The 20,161-nt window shown below is 46.3% G+C and overlaps 3 protein-coding genes across 4 annotated transcripts; all 3 read right to left on the bottom strand.

The window, feature by feature from the left end:
- Nucleotides 1–4,147: 4,147 nt before the first annotated feature.
- On the bottom strand, nucleotides 4,148–5,953 carry LOC112902054 (probable LRR receptor-like serine/threonine-protein kinase At3g47570). Its single transcript, XM_025970950.1, has 3 exons — nucleotides 5,143–5,953; nucleotides 4,858–5,070; nucleotides 4,148–4,755 (listed from the first exon to the last, which is right to left on the bottom strand). Exons 1-3 carry the CDS (start codon nucleotides 5,843–5,845, stop codon nucleotides 4,388–4,390), a joined length of 1,284 nt encoding a protein of 427 aa, XP_025826735.1. The 5' UTR covers nucleotides 5,846–5,953; the 3' UTR covers nucleotides 4,148–4,387.
- LOC112902053 (putative receptor-like protein kinase At3g47110) lies at nucleotides 5,935–14,862 on the bottom strand. Its single transcript, XM_025970949.1, has 3 exons — nucleotides 14,732–14,862; nucleotides 7,652–7,807; nucleotides 5,935–7,572 (listed from the first exon to the last, which is right to left on the bottom strand). Exon 3 carries the CDS (start codon nucleotides 7,530–7,532, stop codon nucleotides 5,955–5,957), a length of 1,578 nt encoding a protein of 525 aa, XP_025826734.1. The 5' UTR covers nucleotides 7,533–7,572; nucleotides 7,652–7,807; nucleotides 14,732–14,862; the 3' UTR covers nucleotides 5,935–5,954.
- A 2,682-nt stretch (nucleotides 14,863–17,544) lies between these two features.
- LOC112902895 lies at nucleotides 17,545–19,968 on the bottom strand. Of its 2 annotated transcripts, none has more exons than XM_025972085.1 (3): nucleotides 19,093–19,968; nucleotides 18,767–18,890; nucleotides 17,545–18,675 (listed from the first exon to the last, which is right to left on the bottom strand). In XM_025972085.1, the coding sequence occupies exon 1, from the start codon at nucleotides 19,736–19,738 to the stop codon at nucleotides 19,097–19,099; it is 642 nt and encodes a 213-aa protein (XP_025827870.1). In that variant the 5' UTR covers nucleotides 19,739–19,968; the 3' UTR covers nucleotides 17,545–18,675; nucleotides 18,767–18,890; nucleotides 19,093–19,096. The 2 variants fall into 2 exon arrangements, with proteins under 2 accessions (XP_025827870.1, XP_025827871.1); XM_025972086.1 differs by having other exon boundaries at nucleotides 17,545–18,667.
- Nucleotides 19,969–20,161: the final 193 nt, after the last annotated feature.

Here is a 20,161-nt window from a genome sequence, read left to right as displayed (position 1 = left end):
GAGCATAGGCGCCAAAAGTCTGAGGCTCCATTCTTGTAGGAGGAGGCCCCATTGCCGTCGAGTGCATGACTATAAAAATAAATAAAATTAGTCGTATAAATCAAAGTTGATCGAAATGGTAATTATAAAGGACTTACACCTCGAACTGGCGGCAGTACCGCTGGACGCTGCGTGCGGTGCTGCACAGGTCGACGGGCCAGCTGTGTACACGTGGGCGGACGCATGAGATGAACTGGAGGCCCCCACGTCATCTCTGCTGCAACACGTCAGTGCAAGTAATGCTCGCGTCGAGTTGTCATGAATCCGACAAAAGCTCTCTTTGTACTGTGCGTCCGGAACACGTACTCCATGTTCAAACAACGTGTTTTGAGATGCAGTTTCGACCTCCGCGTAGTTGATCAGATCGATCTACATGAGTAATGGGAAGCAGAGTAATATTGTTATTGATTTTTTAAAAAAGATTTAATAATTAAAGTTGCGAAAGACGTACCGCGTCACGCTGCGCCTGATCACGGTACAAGGGATACGTGTCCGAGATGGTCGGCGGGTGCTGATGCTCCGCGTCATCAATACGTACGGACGCGTGCGAGTGAGGTACCAGTGGAGGTATGCGCCGTAAGATGCCTCTGTGTGTGACTGTGGCTCGTCCCACACATCGTCAGGTGCGTCTAGCCACCCTCCTACGTACTCCTGCAGCTTGACAACTCAGTTAACTTCGTTGGCATGATATCCCCTGCGCGAATATCTGTTGCAAATATTTGGAAGATAACATTATTTCATGATAACGAATTAATAGAAAATGAGTTATCACAAACTTACTCGTGTACGCTGCGCGGCACGGCCTGGAACGCTCGGGGTAGGAGAGGGAAGTGTTGTCGTCGCCCGAACTGCCTCATCACTCGCTCGACGCAGTACAGCTCCACGACAATATCGAACACTAGGTTCGCCTTTGTGAGCCAGTACGCCTCGTCACGTGTGCAGAGGGAGGACAACCCGTGCGGCGCACGTGTCTGGACAGCCGCAGCGGTGTACGGGGTCCAGATAACATCCTGTGGCTGCATCCGATCAAATTCGGACATGAACTGCGGGTATGCTTTTCGGACCTGGCGATGTGCCCAGCTCATCTGCAAAATTACACAACTGCGTCGGTACTTTGCATATACAGAAATGTACAATAGTAAATTAAAGAGCTTACCCGTCGATCGGTCCAAAGCGAACCCATTGTGGGGCTATCCTCGTGCCACAACCCATACATCTCGGGTGGATAAGGCTTCTCACTGATTAGGGTGCGTGCTATGGCGAATCGCTCGTACGACCATAGCTACAGTAGAAGTGGACAGCCTGTGCTGACGGCGGTCCTCTCCGTCTTGAAACAGGCCTAGCAAAGGCCTCGGTACGTGGCAGCTAAACACTGCCGATCCCCAGCTCCACCCAGGCCTGGCAAAGGTCTCGGTACGTGGCAGCTAAACACTGCCGATCCCCAGCTCCACCCAGGTACCTGGCCCGGCTCCGCAACCGCAATCGCGCGCGCGTACTGGATGAGAACCTTGTCCACATAATTGCCGCTAGAGTTGCAGAAAAGAGCCCAGCCGAACAACCACAACAGATATGCCTCCAGGCAGCGCGACACCTCGTACTGCCTAGCCAGAGGGTGGAGATCCTGAGCCTGAAATATATTTGTTCAATGCTTAGAGGTAGTCACGTATGACTTAATTAAATTAATTAAAAATAATTGTACGTACCCTATATTATATTACCCAACCCTTGGCGGGGCCGGACGCGTCAGGTATGTCCAAAAAATATGGCGGGTTCACTGGAGCAAACCGCTCCTGAAGCTCCGCCCTCCAAGTAGGTGGCACGGCAACCGGGCCAACAGCTTCACCCGCAATGGGAAGCCCGAGCAAGGACGACACGTCATGCAACGTGGGGGCTATCTCCCCGCACGGCAAGTGGAACGTGTGCATCTCCGGACGCCACCTGTCCGCCAACGCCGCAAGTAGAGAGCAGTCCAGCTGCATCCGCTTCTTGGCGCCACCGTCTTGACCGTCGCCGGCCTGAAGCATACGTGCGAGTGGCAGCAAATCAGCCTCACGTAACCTGTATATTTTGCATTATGGTTACAATTATCGTACAAGCAATACATTCATTCCATAAAAAAAATACAAAGTATCACCTGTCAAGCCAGCGGTCTTCCCGGTGAAACAACTCCTTTGCTACACGAGGGCGCAACTCGTGAAGCTGCTGCCCCTCTAACCGCTGCCAGGTACGACCTGTGCCCTTCGTCGGTATTCGCGTCAAGGAGCTCTGGTGTCTGCGCCATATCTGCATGAAAAATATAACTACCCTAAGAAATATTTCTAAAAACTATTAAAGATACTAAAAACTATTCAAAATATAACTACCCTAAGAAATATTCCTAAAAACAATTGAAAATACTAAAAACTATTCAAAATATAACTACTCTAAGAAATATTTCTAAAAACAATTGAAAATACTAAAAACTATTCAAAATATAACTACCCTAAGAAATATTTCTACTAACTATTGAAAATATTAAAAACTATTAAAAATATAACTACCCTAAGAAATATTTCTAAAACTATTGAAAATACTTAAAACTATTCAAAATATAACTACCCTAAGAAATAGTTCTAAAAACTATTTAAAATACTAAAAACTATTCAAAATATAACTACCCTAAGAAATATTTCTAAAAACTATTGAAAATACTAAAAACTATTTAAAATATAACTAACCTAAGAAATATTCCTAAAAACTACTGAAAATACTAAAAACTATTCAAAATATAACTACCCTAAGAAATAGATTATAGTTATTTTCAAGTAATTATACGACTAGAACGAGAATATACCTCCAAACCAACGTGTGAATAGGGCTTCGCCACTTCCTCTCCTCCCTTTCTTTTTTTCCTGATTTGAATAATATGGGAATTTAGGGGTAGGTGGGGGCTTAAATAGTGGTAGTGGAACGCCCTCTGTTGGGCGGGCGGGATGCCCCTCTGGGAAACCTCTCGCCCATTGGGCGGGCGGGATGCCCCTCGGGGCTGGACGGGCGGGATGCCGCCGCGGCCGCGTCAGGGACCTCTTCGCGAATAAGAAAAATTTTTTATTCGCGAAGAGACCCTCGGGAGGGGTCTAGGAAAAGTTTTAGGACCTCCCGCCGTTGGATGGGCGGGAGGTCTCCGGCCCCACGCCTCCCGCTCGTTGATCGGGCGGGAGGCACCCATTTTTCGAAAACTTCCAAAACGGCACCCCTTTTCCGAATTTATTTTTTTAACTTTTTTTTAAAAAAGACCGATTGCAGAAGCGCCCACACGCACGCGGCCCGCTCATTTTATTTTTTTTTTGCCGGCCCACTTGTGGTTTAAGGCCCAGCTTTGCTAATTCTTTTCTTCCCTTTTTCTTTTTTCTTTTCTGCTGGAAGTTTCGATGGGATATTTTTTTTCCATTTGTTCCAATGGAATAATTTGTTCTAGTGAAACATTTTTCGTTCCAATAAGAAGATTGGATCCAACTGAACAAACCAATGAATTTTTTTTTCCAATGGAACAATTTGTTCCAATAAAATAATTTGTTCCAATCATGGGGAGCTAGAGGCCGGCGGCCCGAGAAGAATTAGCTGCCACCAAATTTTAATCCCCCTTCTGTGACGGCGGGACAGCGCGCAGTCGCACGCTGCCCCCAGCAGGCCCCGCCCAACTGCCCATCATGTTCCTGATGATCTTGAAAGGTACGAGCTTATTATTACTTCGTTGGGCCTCCTCTTCGACGTCTCTCACCCCAGCCCAGCAGAGAGTAGACGGAACTGGAGTACTGGACCGTACCTCATTGACCTCAGGACTGGGCTTTGTGCACTGAGGCCCAGTTAGATTATCATCAGGATGGCCCAAATCTCACTAAAATTTTACCGCTATCAGTACTAAAATAAAAATTCGCATTGCTCCAAGAAATGCAATTTTATATCTCACCAAAATTTCCAAGCAATGCAAATCTGTACTCAATTCTTTCTACAATTCCCTGTAAGCATTTAGGTACCGCTAAAATTCAAATATGTGGCTGCAATGTCTTATATATCATGCTCGTACATTGCTCACATGCCAAACAATGGATGGTTGCAGATTGTCTTCTTCAGAATAAGCACTGGGCCAAATACCATTTGTAAATGCAAATTAGCAAACACATCTGAGGTCTATTCTTTTATCAGCAGTACTAAACTACTGACACTAAATAATGTACTGCAGAACCTTGAGTCTCCGTATCAAGGAGAGGATCTTACAAAGCTTGAAAGTTGAAACATTCTGTGTGAGTTTTGTTGATAAGTCTTCAGCATCTTATTCAGGTTTTACTAAAATTACTGAAATGTTTCTTCAGTTTCCCCTGAGATACGCATCCTTGACTCCATGCAGCTTTGCAGCCACCTCCTGCATACTGATGCGTTCACTGGGGGATGTCTTTGTGCAACACAGCCCAATGTATAGCACAGAAGTCAGACACTGAACAACTTTTTCGTTGACGGCTGTTTGAGTTTCTTGACCAAGGATCAATTCTTGTAGCAGCTGGGAATCAACAATCTCCAATACCCTATCAGGGAAGTTCATCTCTGTAAAACTTACAATGCTCAGTCCGTCCTTGAACATATCATCCGTTGGCCTCTTTCGGATGAATAATTCGAGGAGAACAACTCCGAAGCTGTACACATCTGCTGCCGTCGACAGTTCGCCAGCCCCTGCATATTCTGTAGATGGCATACAACAAGAGTTTCAATTCACATGTAAATGTTCAAATAAGTGTAAACAGGAAACGAAGCAAGAATATATAAGATAAAAGATGTCATTACCAGGCGCAACATATCCAATTGTTCCTTTTATTGCAATTGAAGAGGTTGAGTTTGAATCACCAACAGATAATGCTGTTGGGTCAACTTTGAACCTTGCAAGTCCAAAGTCTCCAACATGAGCCGTCATGTTCTCATCCAGAAGAATGTTGCTAGGCTTCAAATCACAATGAACCATACTCCCCTGGCTGTTATGGTGGAGATACTCCAATGCATCTGCTACATCCACGACAATGCTTAATCTTTCACCTAGCGTAATGTGGTTTAAATTTGAAGATTTTTCATCACCTCCATTTGAATATAGCACTTTGTGCAAGTCCCCTCTTGGCATGAATTCGTATATTAGAGCTTTGAAATCATTTCCTTCAGAATCAATACTTGAGCATGCAGTAAGGATAGGAACTAGATTGCGGTGCCTCAAATTTCTCAAAGCATTGCATTCTGCTATGAAGCTCTTTTGTGCCCCTCTTGTGTGCAGGCTGAAAACTTTGATAGCAACCACATTTCCATCTTGAAAACACTCACCTTTGTATACAGAACTGTACTTTCCACTGCCAATTAAATTGGATGCCGAGAACCCATCAGTCGCTCTGGCAAGAACATTATATGAAACTTTGGGAAAACTCCTACCAAAAGAAGGGACGGTCATAAATTTTCTCTTTTGTCTTTTCTTGTACAATAGCGAGAGAACTGCAATGACCGCAACCAGTGACACCGTGCTGGCTAATGGGATCATTACTTTTAGCATTACCGATCCTTTTTTCTTAGTTGTAGAACTTGTATGTGTAATAGAACATGCTGGTAGGTGTAGCACTTCTGGCCCACCACAAAACCACTTATTTCCATCGATATGTATAGCAGTTGCGTTCCTGAATATACCATTTTCTGGGACTTCACCCTCAAGATGGTTGAATGACAAATCTAGTTGCTCAAGAAATTGCAGACCACCAAAAGACTTTGGTATCGATCCTGATAATTGATTGTGAGACATATTGAGTACTTCCAAGCTGCGTATGTTGCCTAATGATGCTGGAATGCTGCCAACAAAAAAATTCTGATCCAGCTCAATGTCTTCCAAACTTTCACAGTTGCCCAATGCGTCAGGACAGGTTATTTGTTGAAAGATACAGATATTGTAGTTGCGTGGCATTGCCTATTTCAAGAGGAAGTGGTCCGCTTAGGCTATTGGAAGATAACCCGATCTGTATTGTTGTAGGAATGTTGAAAATCTCCTTTGGTATGCTACCATGAAGATTGTTGGTGGAAATTTCCAGTATTTCGAGGACTTTGAGGTTTCCCAGACTTGGGGGGATCTCTCCATCCAACTTGTTAGAGTCCAGCATGAGCTGTCCCAGTCGAGATAAGTTTGAGAGGGAGGAAGGAATACTCCCTGTAAAGATATTGTTGGATAAATATAATCTTTGCAATTTGTTTAGGGTTCCTAGCCCTTCTGGAATGGGACCTGTAAACTGATTTTCCTGCAAAGCAAGAGTTGTCAGGCTGCGAAAGTTTTCTATACCAGTAGGAAGAAGCCCTGATATTTTGTTGCTTGCAAGAAACAAGTCTTGAAGCCACACAGAAAGGTTGCCAAAAGAAATTGGTATCTTTCCTTCAAGCTGATTCGCTGCTAATGACAATATTTGTAACTTTGTGCAATTGAATAGGCTATACATGAAATCCCAGTCTTGCTTGTCATGTGCATGGAATTGATTGTAGTCAAGATTTAACCAGGACAGTTCCTTCAGTTTGCCAATAGAACTAGGGACCACTCCAGTGAAATTATTCTTTGACATGTCGAGCACGAATAACTTAGACGCATTTATCAATGAAATTGGAAAATGCCCTTTAAAGAGGTTGTTATATACACAGAACGTTTGTAGATTGGGTAATGAACTACCAAGATTGGATGGCAACTCTCCATTGAGATAATTGGAGGCAAGAATGAGTTCTACAAGAGAAGATAAATTAAGGATGGCTGGTTGAAACCTTCCTGATAGCTTATTCGCCGAAGAGGAAAAGATTTGTAGCATTGGAAACTTCCCAATTTCACTTGGGATTTCTCCATCAATATTATTAGACATGATACCGAGTCCAATTAATGCTGTAATATTAGAAATGGAAGGTGGAATTGTTCCAGTAATATTATTATTGGAAATCTGCAGTACCTCAAGGAGAGGAGGCAAATTAGCATATGTAGGCATTTGTCCCACGAGGCGATTGCCATTCAGCCATATCCCCTTGAGACTAGAACAGTTTGCGAAATCAGGTATCTCCCCTTGGAGTGTGTTATTACTCAAGTAGATATACCGGATGCGACGCAAATGACCTAGAGGTGGAGGGATTTGTCCCATGAACACATTGTTTGGAAGTAATAGATATCTTAAGAATGTTAGATTTCCTATTGATGGAGAAATGTTCCCTACTAAGCCACGACCACTGAGGTTAAGGGAAGTGACACGATGTGGATTCTTCACCCGGCACAAGACCCCTTCCCAATTGCAGAAGTGAGTACTGTCATTCCAGGACAACATGACTTGCTGTGGATCACGAGTGATTGCCTTCTTGAATTCAACCAATGATAGCCGATCTGTCTCATTGCCATTAAAGGAGCCATGGACAACATGTGCACTGCAAATAATTAGAAGAAAGAGAAGCTGTCCAACTGTGATAGTCTCCATGGCGAGCAACCTTGCGCAAATGCAGAGCTTGCTTATATGCCTAGATAAATACAGGTGAGGCATAAATTAATTAGACAGACAGAAAATTTTAGCAAATTCATTTTTGATACAGGAAGTACCTGAAGGATCTCCAACTATCAGGGCTTCAAACATTTTTTCTGTTCCATCAACCAGATCCAACAGAAGTGAAAGTTCAGCCTCTGAATGGTGAATATAAAAACTGCAGCCTTCAGTGACCTACTTGATATATAGATATATGGATTTTCTTCAGAATCCTGCAATAACGTGAGTGCTATTCAGTTACTCCCTCCATTTTTTTAATATCACATCTGTTTTGTCCAAAGTTAAATTTGTCCAACTCTAACCAAATTGCTTTGTTCTCGCACCAATCACTCTAAGAGCATGCTGCTAACGTATTGGAAGTAATGAGTGAGATCGTAAAGGGAGACAAATCACAAAAGTGAATAATTCCTTGTATTGATTAGAGATGTGATTACATGTATATACATGTCAAAGGGGTGGAATGACACCCATTTGGGAGCATCCGAATGATTGTGTCTCATCGCCATTAGAAACTCTAGTGACATCATTAGTTGGCTAGTTGATCACTAACAAACATATTTCTCACAAAATTCATTTGTGTGTTTATCATACATAAATTTAGAATTAAAACAATATACTAGACCAATAGTGATTCAAATACTAAATTTCATCTTTAGGTTAGGAATTGTTTTGACAACTAATATAAGCCATATGCAAAATATCACATCATTTTTTTGTAAATTAGACCTCTGCTAGGTGTAATGGCAAACTATATTTTAATAAACAAAGCCTAGTCATCACTTCCATGAGCATAAACTTAGTTTATTAACTCATTACGAATTTTACATAGGTTCTAATATTAATTTTCGACAACATAGAAAAGAATTACATGGATTCACAAGGTCTAGAATAATTTCAACAAGTTTATACAAATCGCCAGGTCGTAGGATGAAAATTATGTAATTTGGATGAATATTGGTTGAATTTGATTGAGAAGATTATAACTCAAACGAGTAAAAGGACTAGAAGAGAAATTTACATACTAGACAGGAGCTAGTATAAAATAAATGCAGGACACAAATATTTATGAGATAAAATACAGCAAAGATCAGGGGTTAATTTCATATAAAGATAGAGCAGCGACTTAAAAAATAATTAAACACATATGAGAAGAAGGTCTAAAGAAGAGTTTCCTGAGAAACAGATAATAGTGACACGAAACTGTTTCAGGAATTTAGATTTTTGACACTCCAAACTAAGGATGAAAATGGACGGAACGGGCGGGAAAACCCCTTACCTATTTCCGTTGCCATATTTTTTCACCGGAAATGGGAGCGGGACCGGAATAGCCGGAAACGGGACGGGAACTGGGATAGACGGGTATACGGAAGCGAACATATATGGGCGGGGATACAATGAAAACGGATGGGAACCGAAAACTTACACTAGGATGACATGTTACAACTTACAAGATATGGACCTATACCATTACACGTTAAATATTGAAAGCACACACCAGCAGACGTTCTGCACTGCTGCTGCATAGGCAAAGTAGCACGCCAGGCAGCGAACACCAGCTTCAGGATGAGTGGCTGCTGCCTGCTGGGCATGGTGCAGGTGCACTGGTTCCAGCCTTGCAGCAGACAAGCAGGCAAGTAGCTGCTACTGCTAGCAATATCAATATTTATCGCACCATGATGAGAAAGTCAACAAAATTTATTTGCTGAAGAACTACATCCTAGAGTCTAATTCACCTCTGCGGCATCTTCAACACGTCGAGGACGACGGCGTCCAGCTCGGCAGCTCGGGTCGCAGTCTCGCAGGCACCGGGCAGCGATGCAGCGAGCGGGCGGCGGCGCGTGGAGAGGCATCGTCCGGCGTCGCAGCGAGCCAGCGACTAGCAGCGGGCGGCTGCTGCCAGGGACAAGACAAGGCAAGGGGTATACCTGCAAGTCGGGCCGTGCCAGCCCAGCCCGGGCCCGACCATGCCCGTGCCGATTTAAACGGGCCGCGGCCCGGCACGGCTGTCACAGCGGGCCGTGCCGTGCCCGCCCGCGGGCTGGGGGTCAGGCCCGAGCACGGCACGCGTCCACTTAATCGTGCCGGGCCGGCCCGTCGTGCCGGGCCGTGCTACAGTGTCAGGGGCAAGGCCCGCAGCCTACCCTCCCAAAGTTAGAAAACATAGTAACAAATTTAATTTTTTCCACATAATCTGAATATGGTGCAATTAGTTATAAACCAGAACCAGAACAAGGCACAGGATAGATAATAGAACCAGGCACAAGATAGATAACACGGACAAGTTAGATAACAGAATATGGTGTAATCTTTTTTCCTTCTATTTTTCTGCAACCAGAACCAGAACTAGGCACAAGATAGATAGCAGTCAAGATACAAGATAGATTACATTCAAGCACAAGTCCAGAACAAGTGCTCAACCAGAAGTCTAGAACCAGAACAAGATATATTCAAGCACAAGTCCAGAACAGCCAACCGAGCTGCAATTTTCTCCTAAGTCCTAACTCCTAACCAGAACCAGAACAAGGCATAAGGGGAGCCGACTAAACAGGCCAAACAGGCCGTGCCCGGGCCGTGCCTGTGCACCACGGGCCATCCGAGCCGAGCGCCATGCCGCACGAGCCGTGCCTAAAAGGACCGTGCCGAAGCAGCCCGGCGGGCTTACGGCCAGGCCCAAGCACGGCCCTGGGCGTGCTCCATGCCAGCCCGGGCACGATTAAGGCCGTGCCGGGCCGTGCTCGTGCCGGGCCAAAATGGCCGGGCTGCGGGTCGGCCCGTTTGCACCGGGCCAAACGTTCGGGTACAGCAAGGGGTGAGCGTGAGTCGTGTGGGCAGTGGGCCTTGGGTCTGAGGGTTAGAGTTTGAGGGATATTTAATGCAATGTAGATGGATCTTGGGCCTGTTCGAGTGATGGGTTGGGCTGGTAACTTAGCCTATCCCGTATAAATAATAAACAGGATCCCGAAAATACGGGCGGGTTAGACCTTCTCCCGTATCCCATTCCGTTCCCGGTTACCTTCGGTCCATTTCCCATCCCATTTCCGGAGCTTCCCATCCCATTTCCATTTAGCCGCAAATATGGAATAAATATAGAAATACGGACGGACGGAAACGAGATTTTTTCCATCCGTTTTCATCCTTACTCCGAACATATGGCTTTGCATATTTGATACTACAAAGATGAACTTCGTAAATTTGACATCCACATCATTGAGACATTTATTTACTTGCCATTTTACCCTCTTTTAATTATTTTATTTTCCTTTTTCCATTTACTGACTTGTGAAATGGCCAAAATACCCCTGAGCATACAAACTTATCTGTTCGACCAATTGGCCGCCGACCGGCCATCCATCATACTCCCTCGCTGGCCATGCGTGCCTCCCCTGGCTGGCTGTGGCCTGCCTGCCATGCCTCCCCTGCTGGACACCCCATCCGTCCTCCCCTGCTCAGCTGCTCGGCAAACCCATTGACAGTCCCAAACTCCCCACGAGCTGCTGCTCAGCTTCCCTGTTGGCAGCTGCTGAGAGTGGCTACCATGGCTGATGTTGGGATGGAACTAGTCAATCCCAGACAGTGGCGAATTTAGGATGCGAATTTAGGGGGTTTATTTTCCTCCTCTTCTTCCTCCCTCCTCTCTTTTTCTTCTTCTTCCTCCTTTTCTTCCTCCTCCTCTTCATTCATGGTTGAAAATTGTTGGGGGGCTGGGGGGGGGGGGGCTCCATTGGTTGTGTATGGGGGTAGAGGGGCTGGAGCCCCCCTGCACCCCCTGGATCCGCCCCTGATCCCAGACAAGAAGTAAAGATGGAATCAGTTGCTCGATAGAATAATCTTATACGCACTCACGAAGTTTTCAAAAATCATCCTGATTATAGTAAAATGAGGGCTATTTATACTCTCTCACCTCCGTGACCTCGAAGGTAACCTATGATCTATTTATACAATTTGTTTACCCCTACTAATTCACACTTCTCTCGTGACCTCGAAGGTAACCTCCGATCTGCTTTGTATATATTAACTGCGCCTATATCAGAGATAGGGCTTCATCACCTTCGGAGGTCAGCATACTTCGAGTTTCTAGTCTTTCTAACCACCGAAGACCTTCGATAGTCACGAACACTTTTGAGAAGATCGGAGGTCGTTGCTCTACATGGTTGCAATACCCAAGCTTCCTGAAGACCTTCGGTCACCTGGGTGATGCTCTCTGCAAAAACGAGTAAACATAGCTAGAACTCGAGACTTAGAAGGTTGTCAACATGATTCCTTGGTGCCTAAACCCTGCGCAAAACTTCCGATTTGGACCTTCGGAGGTGGCGAGGGCCGACTCCGACGGGCCGAACCCTTAAAAAAGATCGTTTGGAAACCTCCGCAAAAATGTCTCCCCGAACGTCGGAGTTTGGCGTGAGGCGAGGGTTATGCGCTTTTTGAAGGATTACGTGGCTTTACTTCATTGGCCGCCGCTTCGCCTTCTTCTCTATTTAACCGTCGACCGTTACTGTTACTTTTACCCCCCTATATAAGAGGAGGAGGAGGGGGGGGGGGGGGCGAGTGACTGCGATGGCTCAAGCTAGAGGATGTGGCTTCCATGAATGAAGATGGCGCCCCCTAACCATGGCGAGGATGATTGCATATGCATCAAGCATGGAGAAGATGTGCTCAGGGGCTGTTTTGCCATTTCACAAGCCAATAAACGGAAAAAGGGAAATAAAATCATAAAAGAGGTAAAATGGCAAGTAAATCAATATGTCAATGATATGGATGTCAAATATGCGAAGCCCATCTTTAAAGTGTCAAATATGCGAAGCCACATGTTTGGAGTGTTAAGAATCCAAATTTCCATTAGAATAAAAAACGGTGACTGTGCGGTTGACTGGTCAAAGAAGATGACATGGTTCCAAACAAAGGATGTGGCGTGTGATCCATGATTTGAGAAGATTGCTGAGTAGATGCTGACTCACCTGAAGACTTGAATTGGTCCAGATTTAGTCTTGGCCTACCTTGTGATGATTTATTTGAAAATTTTTCCGACTGAAGACTTAGCTTTGTCAAGATTCAATCTAAGCCATAGGCTTAGGATCGGATGGCTGTGCCGGTGAGAGATAGGCGGCGGCGTGGCTGCTCCGCTGCGATGCATCATCGGAGTTTCCTTAGCAACGAGCTACGCCGCACGGCAGGCTACCCGAATTAGCGCAAAATGAAGAGAAGTGAGAGGGGAGCGCACCAAGGGCCTGGTGGTGGGTGTCGGAGAGAGGAAGAGGGTGACGAGCGGCAGCGGGCGTTGGACAGAACCGTGGCGATGCGGCGGTCGTGAGTCGGTCCGAGAAGCGATGGCGGAGAAGATAGATTGATCAGGCCCGGTAGAATCATGAGTCGGTCCACTTTTGGAAAATTATAACTTATGTACATAGCTTTGTACATAATATTTATCAGAGCAAAAAGTTATGCTCATAGATTTCTGGAAATAACTTTTGACACGTAAGAGCATCCAGAAAAGACTAGCCAAATTCCACTCTCTATATTGCCATTTAGCTATCCATTTAGCCAACCTTCACTCTCCATATGTCTATACTATCCAATAGACTAGCCATTTTAGACTCTTCTCTTCTTTCCCGTCCCCGCCGCCATCATCATCCATCCCCAAGCAGAGTGAGGGAGAAGAAGCAAGGACCGGAGAAGTAGGACGCCAGCCGCGGTGGGTGCGCCATCACGGGAAGCACGCGTGACTCTCCCGCCCGAGATCCAAGAACCGCGAGATCCGCCCGTACCCTTCGCTTGCTGCTGTCACGGCGAAATTCTCTTCCTTGATGCGGCCGGAGCGCTGCCTCGCGAGTTCTTGAACTCCCGGAGACCATCATGTCCATGGCACGCTTCTTGGGTGCCGGGGAGGAGCAAGAGTTCTTTGACTCGAGGGGGGTCCTATCGCTGACGTCCATCTCGTCGCTGATGAGTTCCGGCCGCCACGACGATGGGTGGCTCCTTGACGAGTCACTGCTCGAGGTCTAGGTCAGGGACCCGTGCAGCGTCCAGGAGCACCGTCAGAGGTTCGTCAAGTCCCTGGGCCTCTTGGATTCGAAATCCAACGAGCCGTGCTTGAAGCCTGAGGCCACCGCGAGCTCCACCGCAGGCGGGCGAGCTGGAGCCGCGAGCTCCACTGTGGGCGCGACGGAGCTGTGCGACGGAGCGGCACCGGCGCGAGCAGGACCGATGAGAGGCGGCGGCGCCGGCGCGAGGGCGGGACGCGAGGGGAGGGGGCGGACCGGATTTTGGCGCGGGAACAGGCCCCCACGCGCGGGAGGATGACGATGGCGAGGGGATCCATTCGGTAAAAAAGGCTAGCGGAGGGGAGGGGATGGAGAGCGGAATAGCGAGGGGAGCAAGATGGAGAGACGTTGAAAGGAGTTTTTAGAGCAACTATTCCAAATTTACCTAGCTAAATAGATTAGCTAGGCTGTTGGAGTTGCTCTAACTTTTGAAGATAAATTTGTCATAACAACTTTTTGGTATAACCTTTTCAAAATACAACTTTTGCACATAATTTTTTCTGAACAAATTTATCAGTACAACTTCTTTGACATAATTTTTCTGGCATAACTTTTTTAATATCATACATGCACAGTTTCTCTGTTCAACATAATCAAAAACTTGTAGACACAACTTACTTAGGATAACTTTTATGTATAAGTATTTCTGAACAAGTTCTCAGACATATGAAATTGATTATAGCACAAAAACGAAATAGGTAGGTACAGTTAAATATGGGAAAAGGTAAATAAAAAGAAAAGGAAGAAACGTTCAGATTTAGATCCACTCTAATGATTCTAACTACCTATATGCTGATGATTCTGACCACCCACGTGTCAATGAAGGATTCATGCTAATCGCTAGTTGAAAGGGGAATTGCGGAAGGCGCGCGGGTCACGCGGAAAAAAGAAAGGAAATGTAGGGCGCTCTGCGCGCAGCCAGCCAAATCGAGAAAGAAGCTGCCGGTCTGACCGCTCGCTTGTTTTGAAACAAACGAGCGGCTGCGGAATTGGATTTGCGGCAAACAGACGCAATCAGGTGCATGCTAATAGTTTGTGGTAATAAAGAGAATAAAGGGAAACCAGCAGATGAATGAGACGAAGCTAAGAGATAGTTACCGGCGACCCTTAGCAATACTCGATCTAGGACGTCGTGTGATTGTGGCCTTGGTGCACGCCGATCCTACAAAGGCGTGGTGGGGTGGCGCAGAGCTTGAAACGCTGATCGAGCAATGCCTTGGGAGGGTTACAGTAACAGGTCACTAGCCATCAGAGCACCGTTCCTGAATTTATACTGCTGCAAGTCGACGCTGCTGACTGAAGACCTCGGTGGTCATCCTCATTCTTTTCTTAACAGAAGATTTGCATATACCTCAAAGTAAAGTGAACAGTGGATACATGAGTAACTTATTACACAACTGGGGTCATAGACAGTTGCCAACTTGTTTCGCAAAAAAAAAAAGAAAAAAAACAGTTGCAACTAGAATGCTAGGGGTGCATATTGATGCCCAGAGCAACTCCAACAGACTCTCTAAACAGCCTCATATCTCAAATTTAGAGGGTGAAATAAAAAAGATGCACTCCAGCAGACCCTTTACTAAGACCTCTATTTCAGAGAGGTCTCCAAATTTCTTCCTCCATCCTCTGTTCCTAGCTAGGGAGTCTTTAGGGAGCCTCTATTATAATTTAGAAATAAAGGTTATTGCTGGAGTTGAAGCGAATTTAGAAACCCAGGCAGCCCCCATTTCATGTGGAGGGCCTGATTTGGGGTTTTTTATTTTCTTGAAAAGCTAGTTCTTTTAATTTTAACTATATAAAAGCTCGGTGGTTAGAGGTATCAATTATTCACACCCATGTCATATCATATATAGTCCTATCGTCTTCTTCATCAAGACTGCTGAATGCTGATGCAATGCAAGCGATGGTCGGTCAAGCTTTGTCAGCTTGTCCTTTGCTGGTTTCTATCAATGTTACTCCACTTTTGCCGATGAACACACAACCCAGAGTGCGTTGCTCGATCATCCGGCGTGGACGGCAAAACACAGCACATGAGAGGCCAATTTGCACCATGCCGATGACCGCACAACCCAGAGTGCCTCACAGTGGCTCCATTCATCTTGCGTCGTACGTAGAGAGTCTAGAGAGGAGACAAGAGAGAGAAGTGCCCGGCGTGAACGCCACGGCAGAGCACAGGAGCCTCCGGGCGCGTGGATTCCCTGTTCGACTTCGACAGGGAAGAGCGCGGGGCCTCAAGTGCTGTACACCTCTACAGGGGACTTGAAATTTTCTTTGATGGTACTGTAGTAAGTTTGAACAAATGAGTGAGAATGTGGAGGCGCATAGAAGACTGAGACAGGCTTTAACGATTCCATGCATATGATACAAACCGTCAAAGACGGCTTCCATTGATGGTTCCCTGCCACCCAAAGACACGGTGCAGAAGGCAAGAGAGATAGTATTTCACATATTGCTGACCAACCATTTAAACTAGGGTGTAATGTGCAGTGCATACATAGCAATAATTACAGGATAGACTATATATTCAGTTAGAAACGTACGTTTACTGTTTTAGATAAGGTTTATATTGGCTAAACTTTTTTAACTTGGACTATTATCTTGTAAGCAATTATGTAGATTCGTAATGTTAGATAGATGATATTAGGTTTACTATAACTAATAATACTTTCAAAATGACAAGGTACCTTTACTTTCAAAGATGTCATGTTTTAATACATGTTAGAATCTGATATCTACCCCTTGTTATGTGTAGCGACCCCGTACTTTGAAAGAATATTGCGAGTACGACACGAGCTTGCACCATATCAAGAACGATGTAGATGAATTTTGTACAAAAATCGTAGATGATAGCGTTGAATTAAGCACAACAAGAGAACAGAAGTTTGACAAAGCATACTGCAAATTTTTTAAATATTTTTAAAAAGTATAAATAGTTATCTCTCACTCACAACTCTACTTGATACTGCATCAGGACCGCCCGATTCTCGCCCGACACAGGAATCTAATACTGAAGAACTGTCTAGCCTATTCCTTTTGAGCTCTTCTAATTTTCTCTTACCAGCCTCCAAGCCTCCATGCCATAGGTTTGTATTGTCTCCGAGCCTCCATGCCATAGGTTTATATCGCCTCCGAGCTCTATATGCTCGATGGTACCAAGTGGTTGATCCCACTATATCTTAGCTTCGTTCCTCCAACAACTCGTAGCTTCGCCTATATGAATGTTAGATTTTGCAACCGCCTTTGCTGCCTTGCACTTGACCGCATACTAATACTTTCAAAATAAAAAGGTACCTTTATTTTCAAAGATGCTATGTTTTCATACACATGTTAGAATCTGATGCCCCTTATTATATATATTGAAATAATATTACGAGTACGACACGAGCTTGCACCGTATTAAGAACGACGTAGATGAATTTTGTCCAAAATCCTAGATGATGGTGTCGAAGTAAACACAACAAGAGAACGGAAGTTTGACAAAGCAGACTGCAAATTCTTTAAATACCACTTCCAAAAAGTACAAATAATTATCGCTCACTCACAACTCTACTTGACACTGCAGGACCGCCCGATTCTTGCCCTATACAAGAATCTAGTATTATAGAACTGTCTAGCCTATTTCTCTTGAGCTCTTCTAATTTCCTCTTACCAGCCTTGAATGAGGCCTTATTAGCTATTGGATTGGTCGCTTTTTGCTTGCTTTTATCCCTAAAGCCTTCACCCTTTATTTATATAGTCCCCTTAAAGGTCATCATAGATGCAAGTAGAAGTCCTACACCTAGTAGGATTCAACGGAAATCATAGTATGTAGAACAAGAAGTCCTGTTTTTTGGATGTGTGGTGTTATATTGTACCGACTATTTTAGCCGGTTCTTCTATCTTAATGCAATGATATATATGTAGCACTCCTGCATATTCGAGAAAAAGAACAAGAAGTCCTAATAGCATATACCCCTATTGAGTCCCAATCCAAGTAAAATTTGAGTCACCATACAATAATCTCGGCCTTGATTCTAATCCTTCTCCTATGACCCTCCTTGTCATAGGTTTGTATCGCCACCAAGCTTCATCTGCTCGATGGTACCAAGTGGTTGATCTCACTACATGAATGTTAGATTTTGCAACCGCCTTTGCTGCCTTGCACTTAACCGTAGTTGAGATTTGAGTACCTGCGTGGAGTCTCCGTAGTTGCGACAGCGACGGCGGCCGTGGGGGCTCGGCGGCGGCGGCTCCCGCATTATAGACGAAGTAGTTCTGCGCGTTGTCGTCTCGCCGCCGCTGTTGTTTGCTGAAGTGGACGTCTATGAGCACGGAGTCTCCGTGGGCTGCCACGACCTCCGCATGGACCTTCTCGGCGTCGGGGAGGTGGAAAAGGAGGCGCGACATCGCCGGCGGCGGCGGGAGGCTGAAGGCGACGCGGATGAGGAGGCCGGTGGAGGTCCGGGCGGCCGCCAGCGTCTTGGCGTCGGCGCTGGAGCAGGAGCTCTCGTCCTCGCGGTTGCCGTAGTGCTTCAGCATCACCCACCGTGGGTAGGCGGACGAGCCGGAGGGTGGTTGGGTCGCCTGGGCATCCATGGCTGCGGTGGCGGCTAAGACGTCGGCTTGGTTTTTGCCCTTGCTTGTTCGTTGATCAGATCATCAGATTGATTTGTAATTTGTTACGCATGGAGATCGAGAGGTGTCCTCCGTTTTTGGAGACGGAAACTGCTGTCCCCGAACAGAAATCGGCAGGAAAAATAACAGATATTTCCTAAAAAAGATCTGAATCGGCAGAAAAACATGTTCCTGTACAATTCCCGGGCGAAAAGGGGCTCTGCAGGTAGTCCCTGGCTGCCGCTGTCTTCGAACACGTCGCGGAGCACGACGCCGCGGCACAAGTCGACCCAGGCACCCAGCACATCAACAGCTGGTCGTCGACGGGGAAGATGGTGTCGGTGCTCCACGAGGATGGCGGCAGCTCCCTGACTTCACCGTCGCCGTGGCTGACCAGCGGCTGCTTGGCGATCGATCCACTCGCCGGAGCGACTTTTACGAATCCTATAAGGCTATAACATATATAATGTTTGAAATGTTTCAACATAAAAGTGCATCCAAAAGCGACTTTTATGAATCAACTCAAGGAAACATAGAGATTACCTCAATAGTATCAGTCCCTAACCAATGTCTAATCAATCGATTGTGGATGGCATCTTACAACTGAATTTGATTAGTTGTCAGTGTTTCGAAGAACTGATGATCAAGACACCATATAACTGAAAGTCTGAAATTGGTTGCAGGATCAAACAAAACAATAATCAAGCATTATTCAGGAAACACTAGAGTTAATTCAGCGCAATCCAAAACGACAATTAGCAAGCACAAGGTGTGTATAAGTATATATAACAAAAATGGAAAGAAAACCAGCAGTATGGTCTTGTTCTACAGAAATCAAAACAAAGCAGAGAACCAGCTAGCAGAAGTACTTCGTCAGCCGTGTTGCAAGTTTGCCGTGCACGCAGAGCAAACAGAGCAGGCTTCACTGGTCTTGATCTCCATCAGCAGCCATTCCTTCCTCAGATTCACTGGCAGCCCCAAAAGTGACCTGAACCGGCGGCCATTGCTGTCGTGACTAAGAATGCTGTACGCCTTCAGCATGTCCTCACGAGCCAAGCCAGGTATCTCTCCGAGCACAGCCAAGATCGTCGTCTCCTCTGGAGAAGCTGCTGCTGCTTCCAAATCTCTGCCGCCATCGTCTCTGAGCTCCTCCTCCTCATTGACGATGAACATGGTGCTTCTGCTCTTGCTCACTGATGATGCAGCACCATCGCTACACCTTGGGGAAGAATTGAAGTAGTCAGACAGGCCACTGGGAAGGAAGATCCTTCCACGAAAGTAGCCACGCCCTTGGTCGTAGCGGCGCACCGATCGTATCGTCTTGCTCCGCGTGTCGACCAAGATGAGCCACTCCGTCGTGTCGCCATGTTTCCTTTCGTAGAAGCTCTCGCACAGGATGAAGAAGACGACGTGGGGTTCGTCCATGCTCATGATGGGGTACGCCAGCTGGACGCGCGGGAGGGCCTTGCAGGCGTCGAGCGCCCAGAGCTCGGTGGCGTCGACCACGCCGTCCATCGCCACGCCAAGTCGTCCATCCCCAGCGTGGCCGGGACAGAGAGGCTCGCTGGGCGCGTCCGGGAGACGTCTGGCAGCCGACGCGTGGCAGGAAGTGGTGTCGGGGAAGCGTGGCGGTGGCGGGGCAGAAGGGCCGGAGCTCGGGCGGCAGCCGACCGGCGCGGGCGGCGTCGTGGCGGGGAGTGGAGCAGAGCGCGTCGAGGTTTTGGCTGCTGGATTGGGGATTTGGGGAAAATGAATTGCGACAGGACGAGAGGAGGGAGTGGGGTCGGGTTGGGGACTTGAGCCGTGTCTGCCAGTGGGGCCAGGGATGCAGCGAGACTGGAACTCCTCTCCTCGCTGTAGTTGCATTTGCTGCATCTCTGCTAGCAACTTTTTTAAGCGGACAATCCCTGCAAGCAGTTAGTACTGCTTGCTGCTGCT

The sequence above is a fragment of the Panicum hallii genome, chromosome 8 (assembly GCF_002211085.1).
Source record: "Panicum hallii strain FIL2 chromosome 8, PHallii_v3.1, whole genome shotgun sequence".
Lineage (NCBI taxonomy): Eukaryota > Viridiplantae > Streptophyta > Magnoliopsida > Poales > Poaceae > Panicum > Panicum hallii.
The sequence above is the reverse complement of the archived record's forward strand: the minus strand, read 5'-3'. Positions and strand labels throughout refer to the sequence as shown.